This window comes from Falco cherrug, chromosome 3 (assembly GCF_023634085.1).
Source record: "Falco cherrug isolate bFalChe1 chromosome 3, bFalChe1.pri, whole genome shotgun sequence".
NCBI lineage: Eukaryota > Metazoa > Chordata > Aves > Falconiformes > Falconidae > Falco > Falco cherrug.
Window position 1 is genome coordinate 13196835 of NC_073699.1, and position 22975 is coordinate 13219809.

Here is a 22975-nt window from a genome sequence, read left to right on the forward strand (position 1 = left end):
GAACCCCTGTCACCCCCATGCATGATGACAATGCTTTGTGTGGTGCTTAGGGATTTGTCTAGGTGAGAAATCAGCTGGAAGAGGTGAAAATTGTATGTAATTCATATTCTGCAGGGTTGTATCTCCACTCACTGCCTCAGCACTACTATTGCTTTTACTGTTGACTGAAATCCTGGGGGTCCTGGAGGTGTTTTGAGGGTTAAACACCCTTTGGAGTAAAGTTCCTACATGATGTCAGTGGAAGAGCATCTTTGGGTCACCTTTGCTGCTAGACATTGCTATGTATTTGGCTTTGAGCAACCCGGTCTAGTGGAAGGTGGCCCTGTCCATGGCAGAGGGGTTGGAACTAGATGTCTTTAAGTCCCTTCCAACCCAAACCATTCTGTGATTCTTTGATAAAGCAAAGTCAAGCCTGAACATCACAATTCTGCTTTAGTGAAGGGAACCAACACCCACAAGAGGTTCATGGGAATGACAGAAAGGAGATGGAGAGAATCGGGAAAGGCAACTGAGTTCATTCTCCAGCCCCAGTGAGACACCAATGAGATGCTGAGGACAGTATTTTTCTATCGTGCTTTGATGCATCTTGATAATGATGCTAAAGCTGCTGATGCTGGAGGCAGTTCTCCAGCTCTTCACTATACATCTTCTGATTCTATCAAAAAGCCCCTTGGCTGCTGTGTGAACTCATAAGCAAAAAGTGGGGAGAATGTAGCAGCCCAGGTCCTCCCTTTGGAGGACAGACTGGGAGGATCTTATCCTGTCACAGACCAGTTCACACCTCCCAGTGCAATGTGTAAGACTTTTCAATAGATTGCAAAGTTCCAAGAAGGTTGCCTTCTTTTTCATAATTTTCCCCACAAGTTTGACACATTAAACTTGTGATCTGTTATAACACCCACCACAACTTCTTTTTCTGCCAGATTGCTGCAAGGGAGATTACCTTCTCATCCTGTATTTGTGCAGATGACAGGTCCACAGTAACTGTAGAGCTTTGTGCTTGTCCTCACTAAATGACATCCCCTTTCTCAGACTACTGCTTAGATTTATTGGAGTCACCCAGAATTCTCCTGTTTCCAGGTTCTCTCATTTTGCCATCTACAAACTCAATGGGCTTACTCTCTAATCCGTCATTCAAACCAGTAATTAAAGCACCGCATCACACCAGAGCCCAGGCAAGCCACAGATGACCCTGTTTAATAGATCATTCCCGTTTGATAGCAGACTGTTGACAGTTATTTGCTCATGATTTTAGCTAGATTGTGTTTTCTTAGTTCTGCTTATGAGACTTGTCATGTGATATGCTGCCAAAAGCCTTATTAACACTGAGCTATGTGACAGGTATCACTTTTTACACTAACTACAGATTTTGCCATCTTGACACAGGTGGGAATAACACCCATCTGTCACAATGTTCTTGCTGTTCATACCCATCTCCTTGATAACCCCTACATCACTGCAAATTTTTTTATGATTTATATCAGAGTTCTGTTCCAAGGCTGGGGTCTGGGTTGACTGTTCTGTATGTCCCCTGAATGTCCTCCATGCCCTTTAAAATGATGGATGCTGCATTTGGTGGTATCCAGTCTTCTGAAATACCCAGGTTTCCCTACTGTGAAGAAACAGGAGCAAGTCAAACAGGCTGGGTTTGGTAGTTGCAATGGATGCCAAAGATTTCTTTACTCAGTGTCTTTGGCCTGGACACCACTTAGTTTGGCTCCTGTCCCTCACTGATGTGTATATTGAAAACATCACTTTTTATTTGCTTAGACCTGTGCCCTGCTTCATTTTAATGTTCTTGTTTTGATGTGTTAGTTGGCTAATTCATGCTAATCTCATGAACATCTGCAGCAGCAAAATGGCTGTGCTACTCTTGTGTTAGATGTGGTTAGTGTCTCCACACCCGTCTTTCCTCTTACACTGCACGTACTGCGGGCTAGAAGCAAAGCCACATCTCCTGACTCTGGATGTGCAACTCAAGTTGTTGTAAGATTGCAAAACAACTTCTAACATTGAAGTGGCACCTGGATGCCTTCTCCCAGCAAGCACAGCTAAACCTGGAGAGCACCACCTACCAAATGTCACGCTGCAGCTTCATTTGAAAAGGCAAATGTGACTAGTTCTTCCATGGAGGAAGAGGAGACTTGGCTGTCTGTGCCTAAACTCCTGGACCACAGGAGCCCTGATCTTCTACCTGCACCTTCTTCCAGTCCAGGGAAGGCAGGTACTGGTGTGAAGGGAGCTGTGACCTTATCATTAGGCAGACCAACATGTACCCCATTTCTCACCCCAACCAAGGACAGCTTTTAAGTGTCCCCCTTTCTTCTTTATGAAAGAGTTTCAGTGATTTCCCACACAAAGCACCATCTCTGACAAAGTCCATTCATAAATCCAACCTCCATGCTCACTTTTCAGAGACCTTCTCCTTGTTTACAGCTGTGGGCTTTCAACCCAGGAACCAGGTGGGTGGTGTTATGACTGGCAATGCAACCAGTAAACACAGTGAAAACCTTAAGGCACTTCACCTGCAAAGGATCAATCAGTGTAATCTTGGCATGGTCAGGTGCGCTGGCATTCAGAAATTTCAAGAAAAGAAGGAGCTCCTCTAAATTTGTAGACAAGGAGATCTAGAAACACCTCTGTCCATTTTATCTTGTTGGACGCATCATCCATTTGGGTGCTACCAGCAGGCAGCACTTAAACTGGTGTCGTGAAAAGTAGGGGAAGAGCTAGGAAGGCAATAAGGGCCTGCAATGGGACACAATGCATGCAGAAGTCTGCCAGAAGGAGAAAGTCCCCATAAGCAGAACCAAGTAGCGTTTTTAAAGAGTGTCTGATAGCCAGGGATCCCAGTGCCAAAGTGGAAGGCCACAAAAGGGAGTCAGTAGTGGTTGTTGGGCTCAGCTAGGCTCTGAGTGGGCCACCTCCTCCTCCAGAACCTGCAGCCACTCCACTCCACTGGTCTAAAAAAAAAAAATCTAGATGGGGTTTGCTCTCTTTCCTTCACTCTACCCATCCTGGTTGCCCGCATGCCACCAGCCTTGGTGGACTTGTCTCAACCCTTGACTTGTTCCCTCCCTACCAGCTGGTCTGACCCACCAGATCTTTGCCTTCTCATGTCCAGTGAAACTCGTTGAGATATAAATTGCTCCTTCTGCTTCCCTTTTCCTGTGCCAGCTTGCCTGGTGGTAAAGACAGCAATGGCTTTGGCCCATAGCCCAGCTTTCCTGGAGTTTTTTGAAAGCACACAATGTATTGCAGGTTCTTCCCTCTGTGCAGGGTATTCCTGGAGCATATGTGCTCAAGGCATTGGGATGAAGTACGGCCACCACAGTCTCTACCAGTGCTGCCAGCCCCTGCCATTAGCAGCTGGACATTTCTTCCTTCTTTTGGTCCTTCTCTTCCCCTTCTCCATCATAGCCTTCCTTCCCTTCTGTGGTTCTCTTTGGTGAGATAAATTTAACAGTACGTTCTGCTGGCAAGTTCACATTTTGACATCTGTCATCCCCAGGCTCACCAGTATGCTCAGCTCAATGGGCATCAATGTCTTCTTGTCCCTGCCCAGCACTGTGGTGTCACTTCCTTCATTTGCTTTGTTTCATTCCTGTGTCTGTTAAATAAAATGTTTAAAACCGGTCACTGGCCTTCAGAGTTCATGGTACAAAACATGAAGCTGATGGTGAATCTTGGGCTGGTCATCATCTTGGGAAATCAGTTGCTTTGTAATCCAGGCAGTGTGAAACATCTCAAAAATGTGCATCTTTCCACATACTTCAGACAAACCAAAGATCTCATTTAGCTGTCAAATACTACATCTCATCCAAAAAAACCCAATGAAACAACCATCCTTCAATTGTTTGGATGAGCTCTGGTTTCCCCCAGCACACAGCTGAGCTGGTGATGCTGCCAAGTCTTCCTTTTTCTTTTGTATTTTGTTTTCCAGAAAACTGAGCTTGCAGCACTGGCTATGACCAAGAAGCTCTGGGCTGTTTGTGTTAGTCTCTGGCTGCCTGCCCTTCCTCTTCTGTGTAGACACCCACAAGCCTCCTACAGAGCTTTTCTGTCTCCCCTCAGCTGCAGCTCTCACAGAGAGGAGGGAACAGAGAGCCTGGAGTGCAAAGCAAAACAAAGCCCAGCACAATCAACCCTTTCCATGCCAAGAACATGGTTTTATAGAAACCATCTCACAATCTCTAAATGGCTGGGGTTGGCAACAGCTGTCAGATTGGATTGGCCCTGGAAAAAAAAAAAAAAAAAAGAGGGAAATAGGTATGGGGACATCTTCTTTTCCAGCTAGACCAGGTCCATGAGTAGGCAGTGTGAGGGCAATACCCAGCACAGTGCTCACCATGTTGACCCCCCCTTCCCTTCTCCTTCCCACCTCCACGCTGCTTCTACCCTGCTTCTGCCTTTCGTCTCTCAGCCACGTTGTCTCCTCTCCACCTTTTCCCCCAGCTCAGCCAACACATCTGAGCTGGGTGATAAAGGATGCTAATTTCAAAATGTGATACCCCTACAAGAGCAAAGAGCCAGAGGAGTCAGAAATTGTTCACCAATGAGGCTGAAGGAATGTCCAAAATGTTGCCAGAAATAAGCTTTACCTCTGCTTACTTGTTTACAAACTGCTTGACTGATGCGTGATAACCAACTTAACTGCAAAGAGAAGATACTGAACATCCCCTCTGTGCTGACACAACTATTGAGTTTTACCTGTGTTTCAGGCAGGGTGGGTTGTTATTCCTCAAAGTGCTTTGAAACTCAAAGAGACAAAAATATATCTTCAAGGATCTCTTCAGAGCTGTAAGGATTTGAAGCCTGAGCATGGTAAAAGGGCTGCCTTTTATGTGTTTTCTTAGGTGACTTGGATGTCTGGGGACATTTAGGATTCAAGTAGGCTTAGGAAATCAATGGGAGTTCAGCACCTAACTTATTTAGATGTTCTCAAAAATCCCAGGGGAAGCTCAACTGCAAAGCATGACTCTTTGAGAGCAGTAATTAACCCAGAGGAACAGACTTTTATTTCAGCCGGCAATGCCATCACAGGGAGCTTTTGCTAACCCATCACAGTCCACATGCAAAGATGTAAGTGATACTGGCTAGTACACCCAGGGATATCGCTCCATAGCTGCTTTGCTTGCTACTGACTCCATTCACATTGCATAATGGTTTCTCACAGCAAGAAACCCTCTGATAGGTTTGGTTTTGTTGATGACTTGATGCAGGACACGTTGGAGAACACATCTTAGAGATGACATATTTAGGCTGGTTGGGCTCTAATGCAGAAGAGAAGGGGGGACAGGGAAAAAGAAAGAGTAGAATGTAAGAATCATTGTTAAAATGTTTCCATGGCTAAATCTGCATTGGTGAATAAAAGAAGACCAGGCACTAGTCCCCCAAGGCAAATATGTCCTCTGCTCAGGGCTAGCAAGTCTGGCCATGTCCACACTGCTGCAACATGATGCTGTGCTGATCTTCTCTGGGCTCCGTGTTTCATCTGTCCCTAAAGTAGAATTAGCATGTATTGGTGGCTTTCATTTCAAGATGCCTGAAGCAATGCTCTGGCTGGGTTGCTGTCCACCAAGATGGTTTCTCTACAGCATAAAACCCAGGGGGAATGCACTGTATGACCTAAGATTTGGTCTGAGAGCATGTGGAGATGTTTAAGGGTACAGAGTCCCAAAGACAAACCTGAAGGATTGTGCATGGCAGTAGGAGTCAGCCATGGCGCAGTTTTGCCCAAACATTTTTAAAAACAACCCTGGGAGTGAATATTGCCATAGCAGGAGCTAGCTGGGGAAGCCCACCATGAAGCAACATGTGCACACAGCCCCAGGCTCGAGTTCACTCACTGGGGCTTCTATATGTATCTTCAACATTTCCCTAACACCTGGTAACAATATCAAGCGTGTATTGACACTGCAGTGACTGCAATAGTGTTTATGTTGGTGTTTCTTAACAATTGGTGATGGGGGGGCTATTTTTTCTATACTTTTCCATATGCAGTCATGGCTGGGATGAAAGCCCATTCCTGGGACTGCTCTTCTACAGCAAAAATAAGGTGTTATTCAGAAACGTACTTGTTCCAATGTTGTTACGGACAGTCACGCAGTATTTGTCTTCCTTTGCACACATGGAAATGGACAAACAGTTCTTGTTGGACTCTTGTTCTTGGCACACATAGCACATAAATGGATAAGCTAGTGGGGGAAAAAAAAAAAGCACCTTACATGGTGTAGGCACCACAATACCTACAATCTAGATATCTCCATTTTCCTAGTTACAGCCTGATGAATGCTTGTGTGTGAATGACCAGTGACTTTCTTTATCCCCTGACCCGTGGCAGCAATGTTAAATCCCTCTCTGTCTCATATGTCTCAGACTGCAAAGTGTTATCGATCTGTTTGCAATCTCTGGCAGCAGTAGATGTGAGTAGAATTCAAGGATTTGGGGTCTTTTATGATGGAGATGATTGCTGAGCAACAGCTTCTCTGTCCTGAGGGCTCTGCTACATGAATTGCCAATTACTGCTCAGTCACTCCTCCTGGGCAAGCGTAGGCAAGGCTTCCCGGGGAGAACTTGAGGATGCCTGGAGCGTTTTGAGGAGGTGGACAATGCCCAGTGTCCTACTCCTTCATCTAGCTCAGAGACTACTGTCACGTATGGTATCCTTTCTTGTGGTCAGACGCCATTAACTGAACTGGCCTAACCCCAGTCCTAGAAAGTCTGGTGAAAGTAGTTAGATGCTCTGTTGAACTTCTGCATACTGCTGTAAAATCGAGAATAAATGGGAAGTCTTGACCAAAAGAGTAGTTTAAACTGGTAAGCACAGATTTGGTGAGATAACTCATACATCTGCAATACAGATATAAAAGATGACTGGCAGGAAGGGCAGGCAGCGAGGAGTTGTCTCTCCTGTCAAGACTGTACATACTTGCCCTCAAATCCAGAAGATGGTAGGACAGCCCTCTGGAAAGCCACTGTAAGGTAATGGTAAAAAGAAGAGCCTGGGAACCACAGCCTGGGTAAGAGACCACACCAAAGTGTCTGCAGAACAGCACCCAGCTAGGCAGATTGATTTATAGGTTTTATGGTGGTGATTGGGTTCTGAGCTTGCAAAATCACCCAGAGCAAACTACGTGGTTTTGTGTGTAGGGGAGGAGATGAGTTACTTTAAAAGCATAGACATTTTTTGAAAGGGAAGCAAACACAGTGCAGAATGCTGGCTAAGTTCCTGGTAAGTCTGGGGACAGTCTGTCAGTATGGAAAGAGCAGAAAGGATCTAGAGGACACATTCCTGTAAGTGCAGTTTTGCCTGATAAGAGGTTGGCAGTAAGAAAGTGGAAGGGCAGTGTAGGTCAGAGAGACCATTAAATGAGAAGTTCCTAATGAAAGGAAAGAGAAGGGAAGAGAAGGGAAGGCAAGGAAATGAAAGGCAAGGCAAGGAAAGGACAGGAAAAAGTTATTGACTGCTGATGCTAAGAGGGCCATAACACTATATAGCTTTTTTGCTTCATCCATCACTAAAAAAGTTGAATCTTCATGTACAGACTAAAGGAGATGCAATAAGGTTTTACCAAAATTTTTGGCACAATCTCGAATTATGTTGTTATGAGCAAGCCTGGGAAACACAGGCTAGTGAAAATGCAACAGGATGGGTGACAAGCCAGACATGAAAAAACCCTCACAGGGTAGTTCACAATGGTTATGATATGGAGAAATAGTGTGAAATGGGGACAATGGACACCGACTGTGATTGTATATGTCTACTCAGGAATGTGGGTATGGTGACTAGTCATGGGTGCGGTGTCTGGTCACATAGGCACACAGTTTTGAGGAGCCTGCCCCTCTTCCTCTAACAAAGGGGCTATTTAAAAGAGAATGAGAAAAGGATGAGAGACATTCAAATGCTATCTAGAGGGAGGGAGTGCTAAGTCTCCTTGCTGGAGAAGATCGGATGGTCACAAGAACATGAATCACCTACAAACCTGCAAGACCAGCACATTCCAGGCAAAGGACCGATAAGCTAATTAACACACGAAGCGAGAGTAAGTGGGTTTAGGTAACGAATATGTATAGGCGTTAATTGAATATTCATTTGTTTTATTGTATAAATGTGAGATGGTTTGTCACTTCGGGCATGCACGCTTGTGGAGGAGCGATCCCCCGTGCATCTGCGCGCAATAAACATACCTACTTTATAACTTTTGAGTTATAGAGTCTAATTCTGCACGTCAGTTATTGGTCAAACCAACTGGAGCACTGTTTGCTCATAAGGTTTAACAAGCATAAGGTTCTCCAGCTGTGCGCTCAGATCTGTACAGTATCATCACCAATGACAGACAGGATGGGACAGAGGATGCATATCCCATTTTCAGATGATGTCAAGGACAAAATAGCTGAAAGCCCTGTAAGTAGAGTTCTAAGTGATTTTGACAGATGGATGTAATAAAATAATGAAAAAAAGAATGAATGCAGTCAAAAAAAGAGAATTATATTACATCAAGATAAAAATTAGCCACTTAAATGTAGGATGAGGAACAAGTGGTGGAGTTACAATTAAGGATTGCAGTGTAAACAGCAGGAGTCAACCGTGTCACACTACAGCAATGAAAACAAATGTCACCCAAGGGAACACAGGCAGCAATGTCATCTGCAAGATATGCAAAGTGGCCTTTCCACTCTGGCAAGGCCTCAGCTGGAACACCGATGACCAAATCTGTATGCAGTACTTCAAATAATATGCAAAGCTTTTGGAGCTAAACCAGAGGAGAGGAAGGAGAAATGGTCAAAGATCCTGAAAACATGACCTCATAGAAAAGATTTGAAGTATTTAGTTTGTGTATTGAAAATGAGGAAATGCTGAGGAAAAACACAGTAACCTTCATGCAAGCAAAAGAAGATGCAAAGAAGAAAGTAATGAACTGTTCTACACATCCTATGGTAAAAACACAGAGGAACAATACAAAAATAGATATTAAGAGATATTAAGACTATCTTTCTGAAAGGATGAGAGCCTGCACAGTTCCAGGCTGTGGAATCTTCTTTGTTGAAAACTTTCAAGGTCATGTTAGGCAAACATCTACCTGGTTTGATCTGGCATTGGAGCAGGGAAAAGAATCATGACCTTTTAAGATTTCTTCTGGACATACTATATCTAGAACAGTGAGTTCATGGATGGAAATGGCAACAGATCCTCTTTGGTGGGCTGAGAGATCAACAGTTTTGATCAAAAGTTGCTTATTAGGGTCTTGAATGGGACTCCAGGTACATGAGAAGGATCAAAAAACAGTTATCTCCAAGCTTCCCTCTGCCCTCTATCAAGCCAGAAAGCTGCAGTCTCTTACTCTTGAATGTGAAAGCCTTCAAATAGAATTATTAGCTTTCTCTGATCTGGACTGGGCTACAGAAAGGTGCTGTATGAAACCCCTGTCTTTAAGTCCATTTGGAAGCTGATGCCAATATAAAATGTTGTCAGCCTACTACAACAATAAGGTTTCCCACCGTGAATGTGTGCTACCAGAATCTTGGGTCTCTATTAGCTTTCCACTTCATCCTGCGTAACACTGAGGATGTTGCCTTTGATAATTACTCTCCTCTGTCCTTGTTGTGTCACTGCGTTTAGGAATTATGGGGATAACCCCCTTCCTTTTGTTAGAATTTAATACTCCTTTTCCTACCCCGAAACTGGTCGAGACTTCTGGTCTTCCAGGCATGCTGCAGAACCATCTGTCCAAAAAATGTAGGAGTGGGGGGTTGATACATCAGAGAGCAAGAATTAATTAGAGGCCTCTTTCTCAACCCCTGCTAGATATGTATCATGGTTTCTGGGAAACTACCAGGTGTGGGGGAAATATTGGCAATCAGGTCATTATTCCTACATGCAAGTAGCGATGTAGCAACACGTGTATCAGGTCCAGAAGGAGGACACACATCCAGAGTACCTCAGACTTCCCTTTGGGAGAAGGATGCCTTTAACATGACATATGCACAGAAAAGCTCTTTCACATCTGTCTCTGATTTAATCTATAAGAATTCTCACTGGTGCATTTCCTAGGGAGCAAGACACATGGCAAACCACGTGGCTCGCTATAGTGGAGGAAGCAGCAGTACAGAAAAGCCTGTAAAATACTGAAACGCTGATATGGATAAAAAAATTACATGTTTTGTTATGCTTTCCAGCACTTCCAACTTGCATCATTTGGGAAGATCCCATAGATTGCTGCATGGATATAACCTGGCATCCAGAGTCACACAATTAGAGCTCTATCATTCAATATTGCCTGATGAAAAGAAGAGTTAGTTTATCGGGATCTGATTTCTGCAGTAAATCGTTAATCAAGGTGCAGAAGGGAGTTGGTGGCAATATGGCTGCAACATGGCAATACTGCAAAGTTGGTGATAGCCCCCAGATTTTTGCCATGAAAAGTTTTCACCATCTGCTCTATAAGCCTTATCATAGCAACATTACAGGCTCACCTTGCTCCACACACAGGACAGTAGCCAGTAAGGTGACAAGAGTAGTCTTCATCTCCACCAGATCTTCTCAGCTGGACTGGGAAGATGTTTGGAGGGCAGCTTATATACCTGTTGAATGGCAGCAGTTTTACAGGTTCCAGACGGCTCACGGGTGGACATGAAATCAACCTAAGGGTGTGTAATGTTCATGTGGGAGTTCTCCATGCTGGAGCCTATGGAAGAGGCTGGCACCTTGGGAAAAAGCCCTTTTGGCAACACATTTCTTGCTCTTCCAGTCATATGAGTGATAGGAAATTAGGATCTGCTCTCCTCCAAGTTTCTTCCTTTCCTTCCTCCCAGCAGAAGCAGCAGCTGCACTGATGAAATAGCAGAGCCCGGAGGCACGGGGAGATAGTCCTAGCAGTGCATTTTTCTAATCCCTTTGGACAGTCAGCATGTGATGTACCAGGGTTCATACCGTTAATTTTCTTTAATTATTCCACAGTACCAGAAGCTCAGACTCTCAACTGGCCTACACTGGCTTACCACTAATAAAATCAGTGTTTTATGCTAAATTAAATTAGCTAATGGCTAGTTAAAAGGAAGATTTTCCTCAAATTTTCATGTCAGTCTTCATTTCTTTATCAATTTTCCATTACCTGTAATTAATCCCTCTGCTTGCTCCTCTCCTGGTTGTAATATTCAACTACCTTATACACTTTTTATTCAATGATCTTTTGCTTCTATTTCAAGGATCCTTTAGGTGGTTTGCTTTTCTCCATGCCCAACAGTTTCTGGAAGTCAGACCTCCATTTATGATACCACAAACTGGCATCCTGGAATTGCTGCTCTACTTTGAGAAAAGCCATTTTGCAAACTGTCTCTTTTTCAATCTCTTCTCTTAAATCAATCCTTTTTCTTCTACTCCTCTGTGTTGCTCTCCTGAATTTCTTAAAATCTGTTTCTGACATTCGGGAAAATAGACCTTAATACAAGATGCATCTTGTAAAAGCTCGAGCTGCCATCTCAATAGAGCTTCTTCCAAAGTGAGATTAATCCTGGACAGCAGGTAGCAGAATGTGCAAAATAAAGTATTGCCAACGCCACCTTTCGCTGGCAATTATGGAAAACTTAGCAGGCAGTTCCCTAGAAGTAGCTATCAGTAGGATATTTTTGTCTGTTTCTAATATGAATGACTCCAAGACTGGATGGTTTCCTTATCCATGTGAGTTTCTGACACCTTTTCAGGCCCTCCTGACCTGCTCCTAGAATGACATCATCTAGTGGTGAATTCCAGAGTTGTTCAAGCCTGATGTCGAAACAGATATCCCCGCTCTTGTTTCTGGAGGCTTGTGAGGTCAGCAGGGGACATACTAGTGATGATCAAACCATCTGCTTCTCATCTGCCCTTTGCAGAGGGTAATTCGGTTTACTGCCCACATGTGTTAATAAACAGGTTGTTCTTCATAATTAGTGGGTGTGTCTCCTCACTGGTACTTTGCAATGAGGGTAAAAGGGGGCAACAAATTTTTCCTTTTTTTGATCTTATTAATTATCCCATAGACTTCTGTTATGTATATTCTTTTCCCTTTCTACTCGAATGAAAGTGCTTTAATTATTGCTGCATCGCCCCTCATACTGACTTTGCCAACAGCCATTTGTTCCTACATGAGCCTTCTTGCAATAAGATGTTGGCTCAGTGCAAGTCAGCTTTGAAAGACTGGTGAGGCTAAAACATCACCAGCACTGCCAACAAATGTCTACTAAGGAGAAAAATTTGAGTAGGAAACAAGCGTTTCTACGTCAAAGAGTTATGTGGGAGCTGTCCCCAGGGCATTAATGTCTTCATTAGCAGCTAGGCATACTAACAGTGGAGCATGCCCTCTTCCCAGCATCTGGAGAGCAATAATTTTGCACCACATTGACTGTGTCACAGAAATTTGTTCTTTCTCAAGAGGACAGATTACAAAACTCAAAAGCAGTCAAAGGCAACACTTAAGCAGCTAGCTTGAGGACGGTGTCTCCTGCTGCCTGGCATCACAGCCTTCAGCCTGGAGGAGGGCCTGGAGCAGGAAATCCAGGGATACCAAGTGAGAAGTGAGATTGAGGAGGACTGCGACTGCAAAAAACTCACGGAAGCTGAGTCACCTCTGTAATCTGATCGCTACCCATTCAGGAAAACTAAAATGGACCTCAAAATGAAGCCATGAGTTGTCTGTATGGCAGCAGAGAAGCAGATAATTTTGAGAAATGGACACTTTCGTCACTTTCCATGGCTTCCAGAAGCTTTTAAAATGCAGTGAAGACCTTGCTTTGATCTTTTGCTTTGTCATTGATTCACTTGGTGTTAATCAGATCTGGGCAAAGAAGCAGAGAGAAGGGGAAGAAAATTCAAGTTGGGGGGGGGGGGGGAAGAAAAATTATTCAAGGAGAGCAGAAGGCAACACATGCCATTCAGAATCAACAGTGATAAAACCCTGAATGAGAGGAAAAAAAGTCCCTGTACTCTGCCCTGGTGAGACCGCACCTGGAGTGTCGTATCCAGTTCTGGGCTCCCCAGTTCAAGAGAGACAGAGAACTGCTGGAGAGGGTCCAGCAGAGGCTACAAAGATAAGGGGACTGGAGCAGATATCTCCCTTATGAGGAAAGGCTGAGAGAGCTGGGCCTGTTCAGCCTGGAGAAGGCTGAGAGGGGACCTCATCTATCCATACAAATACCTTAAGGGTGAGTGCCAGGAGGGTGGGACCAGGCTCTTTCCAGTGGTGCCCAGCGACAGGACAAGGGGCAATGGGCATAAACAGCAACACAGGAGGTTCCATCTGAACATAAGGAAGATTTTTTTTCCTTTGAGGTTGACAGAACACTGGCACAGGCTGCCCAGAGAGACTGCGGAGTATCCTCTGGAGATATTCAAATTCTGCCTGGGTGTGATCCTGTGCAACCTGCTCCAGGAGACCCTACTTTAGACATGGGTTGGACTAGATGATCTCCAGAGGTCCCTTCCAACCCTGACCATTCTGTGATTATGTGAAAAGAAGGACTAAGGTTAAACCACCTCCCACAGGTGCCTAATGTAGGCAGGGGGAGGCCTCCTTGGCTGATTCAGGTCCTGGCCCAGTGACTCAGAGCACTGAAAAGTGAGCTGTTAGATAATCCATACAGAGAGAGCCAGCTACCTCCGAGGAGCAATCCCAAGTATTTCAATGAGACACCCATCTTTTTCCTGAAAGCCCTACAGGCATCACAGATGTCTCTGCAGGGCAGCTCTCATGCAAGGAGTATGCAACCATGGGAGCCAGAGAATAAGAAACCCCGGGTGGAAGGATGTGGAATTAGGCAGCAGCACCTGTGTGGGAGATGTCACACAGGGATTTCTCAGGGAGGCTGGCAGAGAGAAGTCTCCTCTTACACAACACCCATTGCCAAGGGAGGGTTCACTAAGGGAGCTTTCATGGTTTTAGGACCTCCTGTGCCTCAAGGCAGTCGCTGCTCCCACCTTCAGTTAGGGACTGTTTTTATGTAACTTGAGATGTGGGTCAGCCTTTGGCCCACATGCGTGGGTTGTTTTTCTGGGCAGGAGGAAATGCAAAACCTATGGGATCAGGGAGAAACGGGGCAAGAGGGAGGCAGGCTGGGGCCCATGGAGGGAGCTGCTCCCTTAGGGATGGGACTCCTGGCTTCCCAGTGCTGTTCATAACTTCTCCATGCAACAGCCATAAGTAGACCATGAAAACCTCCATGGCAGAAGCAGGCTCTACCACGTGCCTTCACCCCCTTTGCCCACACATTTTCATACCTTCCTTCACATGCCAGGTTCCCTCCCAACCCAAAAATGGAGGAACCCGCCAAGTTCAGGCAGCACAAAACTGAACCTTATTTTAAACCTGGATGCCAAGAGCAGGACTGTTCACAAGCTCAGAAGGACAAGATCTGTGGCAGTAGTAGCCCCAGCTTGGCCTTTGCCTGTGCCAGACAGCATGGTCCCTAAGAAATCCTAAGCCTGTGGGTAGAAAAGTCTGAAGACTACTTTAAATAGTTCAGTTGTTACCACCTTATGATCTGGGTGTGGAGCAGAGTATGGCTATCCAAGACCACAGTACAGTTCTTGGCTCATTCCAGGTGTTCAAATATGTGTGCCACTTGAATATCTCCAATTCTGGCAGGAGGGGAAGAAAGTTGAACGGAGTAGATTGGGCAGAAGACTGGAGCCAGCTCAGCTGGGGGATGGCAGTGCAATAGAAACTGTGGGGACAGTGGAGAATCTGATGGCTAAAGATGGAATATCCTTGGGCAACCTTGCATTTGCACTGAGGAGGAAAAAGATGAAGTGAGGCTGTAGCAAGAAAATAGAGGTTGGAAGTAAAGCCCAGACTAAGACTGGATGAAGAAGCCAACTAGGAAGGTTGGGAGAGAAGACAGTCAGGGATTGCATAGCTGGGGGTAGGATGTGGATGGGAGAAATGGCTCACAAGAAGGGATAAGAGCAGGTGAGGGTGAGCTGGAGCAATGAGACCACATTTCATTTACAAACCTGTTAAAAAGATCCAGCTGTTTCTGAGTGTTGCTGTTCCTCTGCTCTCGGCAAATGCCCAGCAGTGAGCAAAGCATAGAGCTGCTCTCCCTATGCGATGAGTCTACAGAGAGAAAACCAGCTGGGTGAGCTGCACCCAACTAATTACCCTGGGAGATCTTCCTTGGGGTAATCCTAGTGGAGAACTTCTTCAGCTCAGGAGAAAGCATCTCAGCCTCCTGTGACTCACTACGGAAGGGCATGAGTGAGCAAGTCTCCCATTCCTAAGATTATCCACAAGGAAGATCAGTGCAGGGGAGTGAGCTCCTTCAATTTTAACCATGAGAGGAAACTTGACTAGCAAACATAAAAGATTTATTTTCAAAGTTAATATTTGGTCAAAGATGAAGCTGAAATATCCAGATGCCAGCAGACACACGGTAGAAGCCATCTGTCTTTTCTGATGATTTTTCTTTAAGCACCATGCAAGATACTTTTTTCCTCTTTCAAAATAATCCGTAATGCTTATAAAGCAATTTCCGCTGGAAGATCTTAAATCAGTTTAAAGTAAACTTAATGCTCAAGATCCCTTCACATTGGGTCCCGCCTTGTCCCCTCTGTTTGCCTGCTGGAGAGCTCAACAGCCATTTCCTTTCAGCCAGCTGACCCAGAAGAGAAATTGAAAGCAAGTTAAAGAGAATACAGTTTACTCTGAAATGGAGTCACAAAAATGACACTTCTGCCATTGCAGGGGAAAAAAAAAAATAAATCTGGGAGAGACTTCCTGAAGTGAATGCAAAGCAATGGCAATATATTTCAGTGTTATTTCAATTCAACTTGCAGACCAACGCCTCCGCTTTTGTTGCTGCTAACATGGATGCATCCAGCCGCTACACGCGATGTACCATACCACACAGTCATACAATAGAATAAAATAGCACTTTATTGTGCCCGGTTTCTGTTTAACAACTGTAATATTAAAGGCTTCCTCAGAGCAAAATGATACAGAACAGAAAATGGTATAAAGAGAAAAATGACACAAAAGAATGGCAGGGATAAAATGAAGGGGGAAAAAATGCAAGGAGTTGAAAAGGCCAGTAGTAGGAAAGATGGTGACTATATGGTGCCCTTCTGCAAGTGCAGGGCTCCGTATCATGCTTTTCTCTTCCAAACACCATTTTGAGGTAGAGCTGTGCTCTTACGCATTGTTATCAGAGTAAAGAAAAAGCAAAAATATTTGCTGATGAGATGTGACCTTCCAGGTAGGAGAAGCAGGGCAGCATTCACACTGTACAGATGAGAATTTGATTCCTTGCAATACAAGCCCAAGCAGCTACATTTCCCCCCAGCCCCTTTAAAAACCCAGCCGGAGGATGCAGGTGAGACTGGCCAAGATGCCCAGAGCTATAATAGTGTAGCTGGTTTTCACACTGCTGGCACCACTGATGTTGCACAAGGAAGTCTCGCAGCAGCTGGTAGCAACACCAGCTATGCCAATATTCACGTCAATTGTTGGGCAAAATGCAGAACATTTCTTGGTAATACGCTGGTTACGGTTATCGCCTGAAGTGGGACAGAGAGAAAAGAGAAAAGTCAGTTTTTTTATCTTGTAGAGTTTTTACATACTTCAATGATAGGCTGGCTGTGAACATCCAGTGGGAATATGTTGTTCTGTACTTAATGCTGTTGGTTTTCCCTTGCGCTTCCTCACACTATGTCAATATTTGCATATATGTGACCTATGGAGACCATCTCCAGGCCTTACTACACCTCTGTTGTTTTCAGGGCCAGCTGAGTGCAACCTAGGGCAAGATTCTGGAGATCTAATGCATTTGTACAGTGCAAGATTGCAAGACATAATCGTCACCATGCCTTGGGATTGCTCCTTCCACACTACCTGGCCCTTTCCAATTCCACCACCTCATGAGCATATATTTAATCTTGGAGATGAGGCAAGCGATTTGTGCAGAGGAATCTCCTCTCTTCCCATGTCTCCCTTTCCTGAGTGCATTTAATCAGCAGTGCGGTAATGTTACAATATATTGCAACAGAGATGGGCTATGCTGAGCTCCCAGCTGCTGCAAGGTTTGCCCTCTGTGTGCTACAATCCTCATTAATTCTTTCCCTGCACATCCTGGTAGGAGGAGGCTCTACAGTCAGCCTAACCTGAACTCCATCTTGTCATCAGAGCCTTAGAAAAGCTTCGCACTCACCAAGTCCCGTGGTAGAATACGTTGTGAGACAGTACTTCTCATGTTCAGAGCATGTGGTTGTACTGAGACAATGCATATTGGAGGATGCATCTTTGCATGTGAAACACATCAAGGAGAAAGCTGCAAAAGAAGCACACAACACACATCAATCACCTCTAGAAATATCTGTAGAAGCACAAAACTGGTGGTGCTGGTCCAGATGGAAGATCTGTCAAGCCCAGCAGTCAGAAGCAAAAAAACTCCTGAGTGTGTGAAACTTGGCCCCAGCGACTCTCCTGGACCCATATTACTTTAAGCTCAGATTCCTGACACTGGTGTGGTTTGTTCATTTAGTAAGCCTCAAGGGAACTCCCTTTTGGATGTTAATACTTGAGTCTCCCTTGAATCCATTTAAACATCTCACATTCCCAGTGTGCTTTTGCCAAGAGCACCCCGGTCTACTACCACTTGCAGCTTGAAGCTCTTGTGGTTTCTTTCCAACCTGGCTCCTCCAAGTCTTGGTTGCTGGCCACTAGTTCTTGTATGGAAAGAGACCTATGGATTGGATGGAGCTTTGAGCAAACTGTTCTAGTGGAAGGTGGCCTTGCACATAACAGGGGGTTGGAACTAGGTGATCTTTAAGGTCCCTTCCAACTCAAACCATTCTATGATTCTACGATTCCTGTCCACACTCTTTCACATCCTCAAGTCAGCTGAAGTGTCCTGGCTTACACACCCTTTCAAGGAGCACACAAACCAACAGTGAACTATTTAACAAATATTTTTGAATACAGAAAGGGAGATACACACCTGTTGAGTAACCCCCCTGGCTGTACTAGGCATGAATATTTTGCTGCATGCCCCTCCAACATATCTCAAATGAGGGACAAGTGACCTAGATCTGCTTCTTAGTGTTTGCTGGAAAGATGGATGCATTTGGCTGGTTCACTTTTAGAGCTCTCTTGTGTCAGGAGGCAATCTTGGACCTGTAGAAGGCAGGGCTTAGCAAACCGCCCCCTTGGCTGCAGCAGATTCCTTTTTACAGCCGTTCACGGGTGATGACTGAGTCACACTACAAAATGTGTACATCTGTAACATTGCATCTGCAAAGCGCTGTGCTAATACAAACGAATGAGAACAGCTTGCACTTCAGTAAGCCAAAGCAGTCATTCATAGCAAAGAGATCCTTGGGGAAGGTTTCATTGCATGATAAGGGGAATTTCCTACTCATCTGTTTATCTCGAGCAAACACTCCAGCAGTAATGTCACCCACCAGGAATTAGACTCACTCTCCTCATTTCCAGGATGTCCGTATATATGGCCGGTTAATACCCATCTTATTCTTGTCCTTTAGCTTTGCCTTCCTTGTTCTTCGTCTCCCTCTCCCTTCTTCTCTTTTGTTCAAGCTTCTTTTCTGTTTTTAGTGCCTTTGCCAGCAATGTCCCAACCTCATTGCTGCCCTTGTTTGGCCTTAGACAAGCTCATCTAACTCAAACAGGATCTCTGCTCCTTAACATCCTACTAGCCCAGACCTGGCCGCAGCTCAGACTGTGACCCCAGGTGACCAGGATCACTGTATTTCATAGGAAGCCACAAAAATGCTTTTTAGGGTACTATTCATCCTTTTGTGTCTCTGTGGAAACTGTCTACTCTTCCTGGTCCAGCTAACAGCCCCTTCTCCCTTTCCATGGCCACCCAGCACTGACCTTCACTTTCCTCTTGTAGTCTGTAGCCCTTAGAGTTCCTACTGTCCCTTTTCCCTCTCCCTGGAGAGCAGCTGGCAGAGCACACAGAGGCCAGGCAACTGGGCTTGCAGTGACTCACATCCCATCTCCCTGTGTTCCCATGCTCAACGCCCTTATGATTGATTGTCAAAGCCTCAGACCTGGTACCTGGCTCGTCCCGACATGATACCCAGACTATTGAAATTTGCTTCCTACCTTGCTCATTTTCATCTCCAGAACCTTTCAGCTGTCCTGCCTTTCTCTTGCATTCATCATTGTCCTGACACTGCAGGCTAATTTTTTTTTCTTTTTTTTTCCCAAGGCTGGGACCCTCCTTCAGAGCATCTCCACACAAAGTGGTATGGTTTCATTCTCTTTTCTTGTGCAAACCCTGTATAGGTACATTTCTGCTCCACCCCGTTGGGAACCACCCTTTCCTCCCAGAATAACCGTATGCTAGAGCAGAGTCCCCAGACTGGGTTTTCCAGACATGTAGCTCATTTTATCCCTTAATTAATGCAGCTTCTTTAATCAAGCCCATTCCAAAGAAAAACTTCCTGAACCTATGCAGGAAACAGTGGAGCTTGTTGCATGTGCAAGTGTTGTTTCATCACAACCTCCCAAAGCTGCTAATTTCAGATTCCAGTTGCCTTGGGACCCTTCTAGCTGGGGGGTGGGGGAAAGCACCCTGCAAGGTTGATTTTGCCAACCTCTCTCTGTTCTCAAGAGGTTTCTCTCTCACCATTTACTATGTAGGACCTTGGAGGCACAGGGGCTCCTAACTGGGAGCTAAGACCCTGAAGTCAGGTAGAACAATTTTCCTCATGCTACTGAAAAACACTTCTGGTTTTATTGTGCCTGTTGAAATATCTGTTGCAATGAGGGCTAAGTGGGGAAGGGAACAGTATTTCTTTTCAAGTGTGCCCCACTCAGGATGCAAACCCGGGGTTAAACCAGGCTGCCTTTGGAGGTCTCCTGACTGCAGGCAGCAAGACTCTTCCCTGCTTGAAAAAGAACATTCCTCAAGGAATATTTTCATGTGAATAATTCCAGCCACCCAGATAAACAACTTACATGGGTAAAGGATTAGCAAGTGCAAGTACTGGCAGATGCAGGATTTACACCATTAAAATCAGTCAGGTCCAGGATTAACTGGAACAGCAACCAGCCTTCTGGCTAGATTGCACAGCGAAGCAGCACTGTGTATGTGTTAATTTTCACTGACTCCTTTGATAAGTTTGCTGTCTCATTACCTGATCTTTTTAAAAAATGTGATTACAGTTGATAAGCTGCAGGAAAGAATCATTTTATGTATTGCCCTCAACTTTCTCAAACCCATTGAGCACAATGGTTTAGCACATGCCAAGGTTAAAGCCTGTGAAGTCCCATAGCAAGAATATTTACAGCTTCAAATTAAGCATGAGCCTAAATGCTCTGCTAGATCAGGACCAGAATGGCTAGTAATTTGCAGGTAAAACCCTACAGTAGAACCTGAGAAAATTTCAGTTTGCAATAATGCAAAAGCCCCCTGAGCTGTTCCTTGCCTGACCCACAGCCCACCCCTGTGCAAACAGGACCTCTCCCAGTGGCACAGGCAATGATCTTTGGTAGAGCCCAATCAGGCTAAGTAAAAGCACAGGTTCCCAGTGCACCCTTCCCAAAAAATACAGTTATCAGAATGAGACTAGGACCCTACAACTCCAGCCCAGACCTGGGATCAACATCAGCAAAGTTGCACCTCAAAGCAACAAGCTGCCAGAAGGAGCCAGAGCATCTTCTTGTGGTGTGACATCTCTGACAATTTAGGCAGTGGTGATTTGTAATTGCAAGCAATAAACAAGCAAGTGAATAAAAAATAATCAGGCTATAGTTAGTTATATGTCAGATCTGCAGCTTTATTGCACATACTGCCCTCTCCCTGTCCAGCTCTGTATATCCCTCAGCTAACTCCCTTCTCATGGAGCTGCACCAAGGGCTCCCAGCTGCCTACACTGAGCCACTCGAGAGCTGGGCTGGGACTGCATGAGTCAAGTGAGTTGGGTATCTTATCCCCTACCTCAGCTCCTCAGCTTCCTTCCAACTTCTGTTGGGGATACGTCCCTTGCCTTCTTATCCTGAGGACTGTGGTGCTGTCTAGACCCTAATGACCCTTCAGCTTTACCATTCATGCTGCAAAATGCCCTTGTCATCCTGCAATATCAAAGACATGCCCCAGCTCTGGGGGTCTTCCTAGTGCAAAGCAATCCTTGGAGACTCACCACTCTCCGTGCACAGGGCTATGACGAGCACGACAAGAAGAGAAGTCTTCATCCTTTATAGGTCTTGCAGCCTCCAAAACAAGGAGAACTCACCCAGGGCAGGTTTTATAGCTCCACAGTGTTTGCTTTGATGCTAGGATAATAACTATAGGGTTGCTGTGTCAGACGGGGTAATTGAGACTAACGTGTCGGTGCTTGTGTGTGGAAGTATGCTTCTCTGGAAACAGGCATACATTCCTCCCCACTTTTCTTTTCCTAGTTGTTTCACAATGCAGCTTGTTCATCTGGTATTAAGAATGCAACAGTTTCTAATTCTGGATAAGTGGAGGAAAAGGAAAAGACAAAAACAAAACAGTGTCCATGTGAGAAGAGGAATGTTTTCTTTCCAGGCCAGCCTAGGTCTCAGAACAGACTGCATCCTTAAAGATCATGTACTCCCACACTGTTTTAGTGCATATGTAAATTGGTTGAATTTAAAATTGAAATCAGGATTGAAACTTCTACAAAATGTCTCCCAGGATTGTCAATACAGCTAGATCAGAAGAGCAGTATCCTTCCACTGCATTTCATAGGGGACCAGACATCATTTTCTGTGGGCCTTTTTAAGACAGAAGTTCAAAATCATAAATGTTTCTGTTAAAAAAAAATGGATGCTTTATATGAGGGAAAATGTTGTCTTATTAGAAAATAAATTCCACTGAGCAATGAGAATGACCACTTAAATTAAAAAATAGAAATAACACCCCCTCCCATCACATTGAACAAGCTGTGATTTTTTTTCACAGATTACAAAAAACAAATGTCAGGGAGGAAATAACCAAACCAGTTAAAGCATGGAGAATGAGGGATTGCCTGATAAAAGACTCATTAAGCCTTCAGAAAAAAAAAAAAATTATAGCCAGCCAAAATTCTGTGAAATGCCAAATAGGAGTACTCCACTGGATTTCCATACGGTGCTCTTTATTCCTTCTTTTTTATCATGTTTCATCCTACCTCCCTGCATAAAAATCGGAATCTTTCCTATCTTCTGATCGCTGTTGCCTTTTCCTCCCACAGTTTTCTTTCTGCAGTCTGGTCATGGGGGTGGAGGCACAGTCCCAGAAATAGTCCAGCTGGATCCCTTTCACATGACACTCAGAGCTGCAGGAGCAACCTGCATGCCCCAAGCCTCTGCCAGTGACTCTGCCGCTTGCTGCTCTCCATCTGTTTTGTTTCCTTTTTTTCTTAATCTCAAAGTTGCTTAGATTTCCATCTCCCATTAAAAAATTGGGCTTCAAATATGACCCACCTACAGTCATTAATCTCATTGAAAAGGCATGCCTCGCTCTTGAGGTGATGTAAGTCTTTCCAACACCTCTAAATTGGACATATAAATATTGTTAGTATGGAGACCTGTGTGACTAAGGTGAGGAAATTTCTGCTTTCTCAATAGGTAGGTCACGAAACTCAGTTGGAACAGAGGTGGCAATTAACCAAGAGAGCTCAAAGGAGGGGAGCTGTTTGGCTTCACAAGGCACCAGGCAGGAGCAAAACAGAAGCTGGCACCCTCCATACCAGGTAGTGCAACCCTCTACTGTCAAATACTTTCTTCTCCCCACTCCAGAAGAGGTTTCATGAATCTTTATTGGAAAATCAACTTTTATTTCTGACTGTTTTGGGTAATAGCAGCAAAGGGGGCTCTAGTCACAAGGTGATGCCATTCTGCAGCCGGTACGTTGTGCTGCAGAGGCAGCCCACACTCAGATTTATTTCAGCCAACAGCATCCATTAACAGGTACAGAAATAGCAGCTCATCCAAGCACTCCCCCCCCATCCCCGCCTCAGTAGTCTCATCCA

The 22975-nt window shown here is 44.8% G+C and overlaps 2 protein-coding genes across 2 annotated transcripts; both read right to left on the minus strand.

Annotated features, from left to right (window-relative positions):
- Positions 1 to 4590: 4590 nt before the first annotated feature.
- On the minus strand, positions 4591 to 10528 carry LOC102048046 (lymphocyte antigen 6E-like). The gene is made up of 3 exons (XM_005444469.2): positions 10477 to 10528; positions 6078 to 6197; positions 4591 to 5273 (listed from the first exon to the last, which is right to left on the minus strand). Exons 1-3 carry the CDS (start codon positions 10526 to 10528, stop codon positions 5062 to 5064), a joined length of 384 nt encoding a protein of 127 aa, XP_005444526.1. The 3' UTR covers positions 4591 to 5061.
- A 5357-nt stretch (positions 10529 to 15885) lies between these two features.
- LOC102047876 (lymphocyte antigen 6E-like) lies at positions 15886 to 21357 on the minus strand. Its single transcript, XM_005444468.3, has 3 exons — positions 21140 to 21357; positions 17179 to 17298; positions 15886 to 16528 (listed from the first exon to the last, which is right to left on the minus strand). Exons 1-3 carry the CDS (start codon positions 21189 to 21191, stop codon positions 16320 to 16322), a joined length of 381 nt encoding a protein of 126 aa, XP_005444525.1. The 5' UTR covers positions 21192 to 21357; the 3' UTR covers positions 15886 to 16319.
- Between the last annotated feature and the right edge of the window lie 1618 nt (positions 21358 to 22975).

Bases quoted from the DNA above. Each gene is read 5' to 3' on its own strand.
- LOC102048046 (XM_005444469.2), bottom strand. From the start codon at position 10,528: ATGAAGACTACTCTTGTCACCTTACTGGCTACTGTCCTGTGTGTGGAG. The intron at 6,198-10,476 runs GTGAGCCTGTAA...TTCCCCCACTAG, and splicing joins TGTCCTGTGTGTGGAGCAAG to CTTATCCATTTATGTGCTAT. The intron at 5,274-6,077 runs GTACGTTTCTGA...CTTCTGCATTAG, and splicing joins CCGTAACAACATTGGAACAA to AGCCCAACCAGCCTAAATAT.
- LOC102047876 (XM_005444468.3), bottom strand. From the start codon at position 21,191: ATGAAGACTTCTCTTCTTGTCGTGCTCGTCATAGCCCTGTGCACGGAG. The intron at 17,299-21,139 runs GTGAGTCTCCAA...CTTCTTTTGCAG, and splicing joins AGCCCTGTGCACGGAGAGTG to CTTTCTCCTTGATGTGTTTC. The intron at 16,529-17,178 runs GTGAGTGCGAAG...GTCCCACTTCAG, and splicing joins GTATTCTACCACGGGACTTG to GCGATAACCGTAACCAGCGT.